This window comes from Meleagris gallopavo, chromosome 6 (genome assembly GCF_000146605.3).
Source record: "Meleagris gallopavo isolate NT-WF06-2002-E0010 breed Aviagen turkey brand Nicholas breeding stock chromosome 6, Turkey_5.1, whole genome shotgun sequence".
Lineage (NCBI taxonomy): Eukaryota > Metazoa > Chordata > Aves > Galliformes > Phasianidae > Meleagris > Meleagris gallopavo.
The window spans coordinates 37,170,854-37,180,860 of NC_015016.2; the positions used below are offsets into that span (position 1 = coordinate 37,170,854).

General features: G+C 32.6%; 1 protein-coding gene across 2 annotated transcripts in view; it reads right to left on the reverse strand.

Moving 5' to 3' along the window:
• Positions 1–10,007, reverse strand: part of NEK10 (NIMA related kinase 10) — a 93,924-nt gene that overhangs the window by 76,170 nt on the left and 7,747 nt on the right. For both annotated transcript variants that reach the window (XM_031553945.1, XM_019616525.1), the window contains exons 4-13: positions 9,484–9,614; positions 8,887–8,985; positions 6,746–6,830; positions 5,921–5,962; positions 4,207–4,282; positions 3,752–3,819; positions 2,724–2,803; positions 1,502–1,588; positions 595–819; positions 215–354 (exon numbers count right to left, since the gene is read on the reverse strand). In XM_031553945.1, the coding sequence (XP_031409805.1) occupies positions 215–354; positions 595–819; positions 1,502–1,588; positions 2,724–2,803; positions 3,752–3,819; positions 4,207–4,282; positions 5,921–5,962; positions 6,746–6,830; positions 8,887–8,985; positions 9,484–9,614 (1,033 nt within the window). The remainder of the gene's footprint in view (positions 1–214; positions 355–594; positions 820–1,501; positions 1,589–2,723; positions 2,804–3,751; positions 3,820–4,206; positions 4,283–5,920; positions 5,963–6,745; positions 6,831–8,886; positions 8,986–9,483; positions 9,615–10,007) is intronic.

Here is a 10,007-nt window from a genome sequence, read left to right on the forward strand (position 1 = left end):
AAAAAAAAAAAATAATAAAAAAAGCAGTGTTTAAAAATATGTGCTGATATTGCACATTTAGAAAAAAGCAGAGCTGATTTGGTGCTACTATGCCAGGTGGGAGTACAAACACTAGCAGGTATAAATGTTTTTATTTCAGTTTTGAAATAGTTTGAATCCCTTTGCACAAGGTGTAAGTGAACACATAAGAGAGAACTATGCTTTGTAAACCAACCTGCTTGAAGGGAGAAAGTATTTTCTTGTATCTCATCAAGACTCAAATCGTCTGACAAATGAAGATGTTGAATTCTCCCTGCTGCATTTGCACTAGATAAACTTCCAACTGAAGAGCGATCAGAAACAAGATTTATATCCCTGAAAAAATAATTTAAAAAAAATTAAATTAAAAACATGAAAAACACTGCAAGAGAACAATGAAATATGCACAGTTGAAAAAAAAAAAATACCAGACTTTTCATTAACATTTAAAAAGTGCTTTTTAATTTCTATTGACATCAGACACAACTGAGCAGTGCTATTAGATAAAATGAGAGTGATCTTAAAAGATGGTACATTCTCACATAATTGGCAAAATGCTCAGGAAAGAAAACCTACCCCTGTAATATATGAAGTAGCTGCTTGATTCCACCCCAAATCCGGATTTCCACGCTAGTCTCAGGGTCTTCACAAACCTGTACCAGAATCCAAACTACACTCCACAAAAGCTTGATGTGATCAGAATGGAGTAAACTGAGCAAAACTGGAATTCCTTCATAAATTTTAACTTGTTCTTTGACTTGTGACTCAGCACAGAGGAGACGTAACAACTCTGCTGTAAGCCTAAAAAATTCAGGAAGAGATTCATTGTTAATTTGTATTGTCAGCAAAGAGGAGAAAATTCAGCAAACGTTTAAAAAACAAAATAGACCACATATTGAAAAAAAAAAAAAAAGAAGAGTTTAAAGAAAACTTCTTGTCAATGACATTACAAGTAAAACAAGTAGTACTGCATGTGTAAAGTATGTGTACAAGTGTAAAGTCCATCAGTGGAAACTGAATAACCTGAACCTGGATTCTTCACCTGTATGGTTTGAATAAAATGTTTACAAAATGTTACAAGGCATAAACTGCAGCAGCTACCCGAATTGCAGTTTTTTACTAATTTATATTCAACATCTGAACTGAGCTCAAGACGCTTTCCATCTAACCGTTCAGGTTTCAGCAGTTAAGAGGAGATATATATAAATAATATATATCATTTTTCTATCACTTCATAGTAACATTACAATTTATTTGCACTGTAGAACATCATCAGAAAGTGAGTCTATAACAGAATTACTGGAAAATACGTCACTATATCAACTATTTACCATTACTGTAACCAAAGGAAAATACGTAGGTTTTAGAACTTCACCCTGCAAATATTAAAATGGCACATTATCTAATTCCTCTAAATAAATATATCTCTAAATGAGAAAGTCAAAAGTACTTCAACATAATTAATCCATAAGTGAACTCTCACCTTTTAGAAAGCAAATCGTATTCACGTAATATCACCAGCAAGTTCTCAACAATGGTGAGCTCACTTATCTTCTCCCTACATTCTGGACTGCAAATTGATTATTCTTGGCATTTATATCAAATTAAAGTATACCAAAAACACAATGCTCTTTAATCTCATTCCTTAAACACTGTTTTGACCAGTATCTCTTCCTCCAATCTTATCTAATAATATCACAAATACTTAGAGCCACAGATATGTTATGTCAAGTCTGTCACTACAATGGTTTTTGACTTTCTTAGGAAAAAAAAACATAAAAGTGAACATCTGAATGCATAAAAGTAAAGATGCAAGTGTATTTAATTTGTTTCCTGCTAGAAATCAAGCAAATGGGGTTCATCAAGACTAAAATATTATTTCAACTATTAAAATCTATGTATATTTTAATAATCCATAAATTGAAACAGAAATAGAATGAAATTCATTTGGGGAAAACAAAACAAAAAAACAGAAATGTTAGTAGTTAACTTTTTGCTGACTCTTTTCAATTTCACAATTTTCCTCATTTTTTTTTCATTTAAATGACAAAATTGTTATACAAGTCTGGAATACATTAAGTTGTTGGGAATGAAAGATGTTGTATCTTCCCTTTTTCCTTCCGCTATTCCTGCTCACAACAGAAGAGAAAAAAAAAAACATCTTTATTTAAAATGGTCACTAGAAAAGAGAAGATACATGTACATAGATGTATGTATTCATTATGCATAGGTTCTGAGCACTCTGATGTAGCTGAAGGTGTCCCTCTTCATTGCAGGGGGAGTGGACTATATGAACTTTATGGGTCCCATTCAACTCAAACAATTATATGATAATTTACTACATTGAAGAGTATTAGTTTTGGTTATTGTGGACTACTGTTCTATTGAGCTTAATATAAAATATTTTTATACAGGTGTAAATCAGTAAGAATTACAGAATCCTGAACAGGGATAACAGAGGGATTCCCATGACTCCTGCCTTGCAAACTTCTCCACACAAGTGAGAAGTGTAAATTACTTAGAAGCTAGTAAAGTCTTTTTAACTTCTCTTTCTTACTGTTTTAATGTAAAATGAAACACACTTCCTAGAACAAGATCTCTTTTTTTTTTTTGAAGAAGTCTTCCACACAAGCAGCAGTTTTAATATTATATCAAGACAAAACAATAAGACGCTTATTTTGAACAGCATGTGAAGTTGAGCCTACCTTTCTGCTAAGCTAATCAGGGCAAGGAGAGCACCCAGAAGCACATTGCTGTCTCTGGCTGATAACAAATTTACTAAGGTCTAGAAAATGAAATGTGGAACAAGATAAATGAATATAAATGTCACATTTTTCTTTTATGACTCAAAAAAAGAGATGTACTGAAAAGTCATAAATTTTGAAAATTAAGATACAAGTGTCTAAAAGAATACAATAAAAGTTTCAGGGACTTTTAAAATAAGCTCCGGGTACATACAAATACAAAGAGACTTAGGACAAACAAAGATGTTTCACATTTAAGGATGTATCTCTCATGACTGTTCAAGTGTCTGTCCAATTTAATGTAACTTTGTAATAACTGTTCCCATGCAAAACACTTCAAAACTCTAGATTAAGACCTTCTGATGTAAAAAGCTATTTTTAAGCCTGTAATTAAATTATGCAGTACATAATTTTAGACCTCATATATATTTTGTTAATGATGTATATCAAAGAAAAAAATCATATTTTCTATATCTTCTAAAAATACTACTTATTCATAATCTCCAACTTCAACATAATAGAATGACAAATCACCAATTATACTGATTTTATCTATAACATTACTGAGTTTGGCCAGGAATCAGCATTAAAATACATTAAGTGTAGACCCTTATGTTAACTGTAATCTCTAGCAAGGTTGGCACACAGTGTTGTCTAAGTGAATAATCCTAGCAGAAATTTAAAAACAAGTTATGCCATAATAATATGCAGTTCAGGACAGTGTAAACTCGACTACTGGAATTGGTTTATTCGAAACATTTAGGATTCAATTACTTCGAACAATTAATAACCATGCATTAGATCAATTAAGTCATACACAAGAAAAAAATGTATATTATGCTAACTCATACCAAGAAAACAGAATTTAGATTATCTTACTCTGCCAACTTAGCATTATTAGGAGTTCAGCGTTAACTAAGTCTGAAGTGGATAAGTCATTTAGTTAAGTAGCTAATTGGTTTTGGTAAGTAATTTTATAAAGCACTTACTTTATGTGCTCCACTTGCTATAACCCATTCTCTTTGATTTTTAACAGCAGCAATCTTTTGAAGAATGTCTACGGAACAAAGGCAGTCCCATCTTTTGGAGTTGTACACATAGCATTTTTCATTTTATTAATTTCATAATAAAAGAAGCGTAAGCTATTTGAGCCATGACTAGCTCATTTTACTCTGTTATTTTATTTCTTACAACTATTAATTTCTTAAGATATATTACACGCGCATCAAAACAAGACATGCTGTTCCACAAAAATGTCAGTATCTTCATACATTCATGATGATGCCTACGATGAATCTAGTAATATATTAATTACAGGCATTTCAAGTATTTTCAACATTTTTTAACCTCATAGAGAAATATCATTAGAGCATTTTATTATGTTTTTATTAACTATTATCTTAATAAAACTTTATTAACTATTTATGTTAGCGGAATCACTTACATGTCATGTTGACCAACTTGTCTACATGTTTCTCTTCTCCACAATCTAGATAGCCATTTGCTACTGTTTCCATATACTACAAGAGGGGAAACAAATTAATTAAATAATTAATTCATAGACCCAGGGCGTTATGTGTGGTAACAGCCGGTAGATGGTGCATCTGTTTCATAAAAACGCACATTCTCAACGTGACTCATATTTAGCTGTAAAACTTGTCAAAGTACAGAAGAGGTATTAGAAGTACAAGAATTCGAAATCAAATGAAAAATTTCCACCCGTGAAAAATCTGTTAAAGAGCAGTAAATACAAAAACATTACTTCTAGGGCCAAAATTCCTTTTTTACAAGCTACGTGAGTTTGAAAAGAGTTTTCTGTAGAACTGAATTATCACTTGATGTTCCCATTCTCATACTTTTCATAAGCATCTTATTGGCCACTGTTTGGAAAAGCTAGTCCACAGCTTCAGACTCTGCACAACATATACAATGGTGACCAGCAGGAGCTGTGGGGTTGGTTGAACATATCCAACAGGTGGGAAATGATGGTCCACCTTTTTATATTTCCCTAATAGCTACCTACTGAAACATAATCATCCAAGAAATGAAAATTATCACAAGGATGTAAGTCTGTTAGCACACAAAATCACGATGAGATTCTCAGCATCACTTACATGTTGGTCTTTACATACTGGTCTTTATATATTTACAATCCTTCAATATTGGAGAAATCCTTAATGTGGTGGTATTTTGCAGTCTCCAAAACACTGCATAGGTAATATAAATTGGTTTCAAGCATATAGTACAGAAAGGCTAGAATTACAGTAGCAGTACACTAGGTAAAGTATCATCGGTAATAATAATTTAATTAGCGCTTTCTACCAATATACCTCAAAACACTTGAAAATGAAAACAGTTATGTGAAACCATATCACCAAAAAACCATCAAACTGCTTGAATGAAAACTATATTAGAAACAATCTTTGACTCCCATAACATTAAGAACATTTCAGACAGGTGACTGTCTGCAGCAGGAGCTATAGCACACCAATACTTATTTGAAATAAGCACGTGGCACGGTAAATATGAATGAATGATAGTTGCATTCCAGAAAGATACATTTGTTTAAACAAAATGTACAAATTCTGATTTTTCATGAATGCAAACTCCCAACAATCAGTCTCAATTTCAAGCATATTTAAGATATGCCATATTTGACTGATACATGGGCAGCTCCCACTTATTGAAGAGCAAGTATTAAAATTCAGAAGTAAAGAAATGCTAACCTAGGGCAATAACAATCAGCAGTTGATTAGTGATAATGTTCACAAATTTCCATCTGTTTAACCAGTGTATTGCTATGCTTTTACCTTTGAGAAGTCATTTGCTTAATTTGAGGGGGCTTTTAAACATCTTCCTTCAAAAGTCTACAGTTTCTTTTGAATGAATCAATTGTGCTGACTTCTGTAATTCTTAGCTCAGGAGGCCTTTGTTAAGACTTCTATTGAAAAGCCTTGGGTTAAATACTGCTAAGTTATAAGGGCAGATCCTTTATGAACTAGTGAAAAAGCACATCAACTGCTTATATGCAAGCAGAGGAATACACTTCTTTCCAAAAAACAAGAGCATACGTACACTGCTTTTTACAGTGTATTTCATTCCACTCATAATAAAGCAGCATACAACTTTGTAGACAGCATTTCCATGAGGAATTTTACCTGAGCTAGATTTTCAATCCCACCCAAGCTGTAGAGAATTTCCTAAAAGGAAACAAACAAATGAACAAAAAAGGATCAAAATACAGAAAACACTGCAGTAAGAGATATTTGAACATAAGTACCCTGATTGTCATGAGTGCTGAGAAACGTTAATTCTAGCAACAAAGACAATGAATTTTGGATATGCTTAGCAATTTCAGAGTTTAGAATTACTTACAGTAAGTAAATAAATAAATTATAGGAATGAAATTTGAAAGGTTCTAAAACCAGAATACTAAGTATAATCTTTGGTACACGTTAAAAAGAAATACATTAAAACAAATATCAGATGTCTAGGTTTAGTCTTATGAATAACAAGTATAATTGTCAGAAAAACGTTTTAAAGCTGTATGTTTGTAATTCAGAGAACTGGGCTGCTAGAAAAAATAGGCAGCTTTCAGTTTTCTTCAGTTGCTACATTATGGAAGTTTTACATATCTATACAGAGAGGTAAAGTAAATACGTAGTCTAGGGCTCTGGGCAATGGCCAAATCATCTGTTATGGAAATTTAAAGATTATTTATTAGGGTTAGCAACACCAGAAGTGACAAAATATATACCAGAAATTGAGCAAGTTATCCAATAGCAGTGAGAGTTCATACTTGCAACCTGTTTGCAACTCACTTGTATCATCAGACATAGAAATAAAGGTATATCCATACATACACGTAATAAGTATGCATTCACAAGAATGTACAGATTTATATGTGTTTAACAACGCAACCATAAGCATGATGCGTAAATGCATCCTCTTACGCAAGAAAAAAAATACTTTGACATACAGACCTGATAGCATGGATCTCTTATTAATAATCTCAGGCAGATTAATACTCTAAGAAAATGGATGGATGGAGCTTGATTAACCCATTCCCTGTAAAATAAATATCCTAAACATAAAGCAAATACAATAAAGAGGTACAAACACACACAAAAGATTCTGATACAGGAAGCAAATGACTGTAAGATTATTGGCCTGTAACAACTTAAGAATATACAACATCGCAGAATTCTATTCCTTTCTGTGCAATTCTTTACCATTTATATTCCAACATAGTGACAAATTGATAAATTTAAATATTCTCAATACAGGATTATACTTCCTAATAGAATTTCCTCCTTTTTGTTTCGGCATACAGTTCAAGACCAAGACTTGGAAGAAAGTACAAAGCATCCAGGGACAGCAGCCCTGTATAAATACCAGTAACAGAATAAATATTTCCATTGTCTGTTGAAGGTATATATCACCATTTTCCCATCTAAAATAAACCTAAATTCAGATATCTTCAGGGACTTTTTTGTTGTTTTAACTGAGAGGAAAGAATCTGTATCTGGGCAAGTTTCCAAGGAACAGAAGTCTACATGATATGGCAGTTCTCAATTTATCATTTGCAGTTGGGAAAGATGCCAATGGCTAAAAATATTTTGATAAAAATAAATGTTTTGCAAACAGATACTAGCAAAATCTCACCCCTTCTATGCCAACATTCTGCCCAAAATAATAGTATTTTTCATTATGCTTCCATACTCGGCCACTTCAAAAAAGTGCATAATTTTCATGGGCAGCAACAATATACTGGCAGGCAAAAGTTATTGTGTCAGATTTGAAAAGTATTTTCAGCTTACTTTAAATGGTGGTTCTTCAAAGTTATTCTTTCAAAACATTTTGACTCTTAACAGTTAATATCTTCAATGGAGCAAATAATTTGTCACATTTCTGTGCAGAGACAGTAATTCTCTGAGCCTGGTCGACATCTGCAGACCTCTTCTACTACAGCTACATTTACATTCCATGTTACTAGAGAACTTAGTGTAATACTCAGCATATGCCAGCAGGATTTTTTTCTGTCTGCTTCGTTAAACTTCATATCCAAACAACTTAACCTAAGCTGATTGCACTTTCACAGTTTTCTTGCCAACAGAATCATCTCCAACTTCTTCCAACACAGCGATGTTGGTAAGTAAGTGTGCTGGATTTTTTTTGGCATTCCAATCAACATAGTTACACCTGCAAAAGTGTGTAATGCAGGCCAGGGTGACAGCTTCTACAATTCTGAACCACTGCAGTGGCAGTAGTTCCAAACACAAGAAACCATCACATCCATGATAAAATATTTACAAAGGGCAACTAAATCACCTTTGTAATCATACTTAAATTATCAAAGATAAGATGGTTCCTCACTTAATTCTGCCAAGGGGTCCAAGCAAACTATGCAGATTTTGTGCTATTTTTCACGTACATCTGTAAAATCTATTTGTCACATATTAGCAGAATTAAATGCTCTAGGATTCCTCCTTCAAGTTTTTGCGCTGAGAATTCTTCATAAAATGTATAATATATTATATATTATATATTATATATTATATATTATATATTATATAGAGAGAGAGAGTATAAAATATTCAAAAAGGAAAAATACAGCATATAGCAGTGGTAAATATTAATACAAATTCTGAAATTCTGAGATTCTCTTCAGGAAACGTTCTTTACTCCTCCGTTTTTGAAGATCTTGCAAAATTTTCCTGCTCATCCAAGTGAGAGCAGTCTAAGAAAGGGCTTTTTCTATAAAATGCAAATTAAAAAATCAAAATAAGAATGAAATTATTTAGAAAAACAAACTACAGATTACAAACTATCAAGGGAAACACAGCAGTTGTTAGAACTTTGGCTGTTCAAATTTCAAAAAAATACTCCATCCTTCCTTCTTCACTCCCAGCCACCCAAGCATTTTGACTTCAAAGCGAATACCAAAATCATCATTTTAAAATTATAACTCAGATTATGTAAAAATATAAAGCTACTAATTTCCACACAGACATCTATTGATGAAACATACATATCAGGCCTTATCCATGCACGTTTGTTCATTGATTAAAGCAAGAAAGAGTGATGTCTCCTCATTGGAAATGAATGTGTTTAATATACTGACCTGCAGTTAAATCTGTTCTTAACTAAAGCAATAAAAATATCTTGAAACAGCTTATGTTTGGGATGTTTGCTAAAATTTCTCTCATTCTTGTAGGTCACACTAATGGCAGAAAAAAAAAAGGAAGAAAAAAAAAAAGGAAAATGCTGAGCTGGTAATTATGTATTAACAAGTCAAAACTTAACACTAATAAGACAAATAAAGAAGTGCCATACAAGCACTTGCAATAGAATAGCATAATTTCAGATTTCCATATAGTAATAATTTTGAAGAACAGTCTGACTTTCATAATGTGAATCTATTATAATGGTATAATAAAAGCTTTCCAAACAAACCATTACTTTATTTAAATTGAACATATTAACTTTCAACAGTTCACTCTACTGAGTAGGAGAACACGTCAAACTTACAATGCAAAAATATTCAGTTAGGTTTAGAAAAAATAAAATTGCATCATTAACATCACAGAAGGTTAACATGAAACACAAAGAGACACAAAATATAAATGATTTACACAACAAGACTAAGACACAAAAAGATGTTCAGAAATATGACATCATACTGACACAAAAGTGTCATCATATTGACTCTTTCTTTTACCTAAAGTTTTCAAGCTCAACAGCTTCAGTTGACTCTTGCCATTGACGATGGAGCTTTTGTCCATCACTTCTGACATTTTGCAGAGATCTTGTTATGTTGATTTGACCATTTTCAAAATGTATAGCTGAAAGCTAAGGAGGAAAGAGGAGGCACTGATGAGACAAAACAGTTTTACAAAAATGCTAACAAGCAAAATCATCTTTTCTCAGTTTCTCACTTGAACTATAGATGCTGTTAAACCTTTGATCTATAACTGCCATTGTAAAATACAAACACATACATCACGTGATACTGAAGTGGTAGAAAACTGATGCAAAGCAAGGTTGGAAAACAAATACATGGAGATACATGAAATGTAAAGAAAGCTGCCTTCTAAAATTTATAACAGCAAAGCTCAAGAGAATCTCCAACACACACATTATCTATGTGCACAGCCTCCATATTTTAGGTCGTAGAAATTGATGTTTCAGCTTTCGGCTCAGAAGCAATTCATGCTTCTACCCAGGTAAAGGAAATGAATAGCT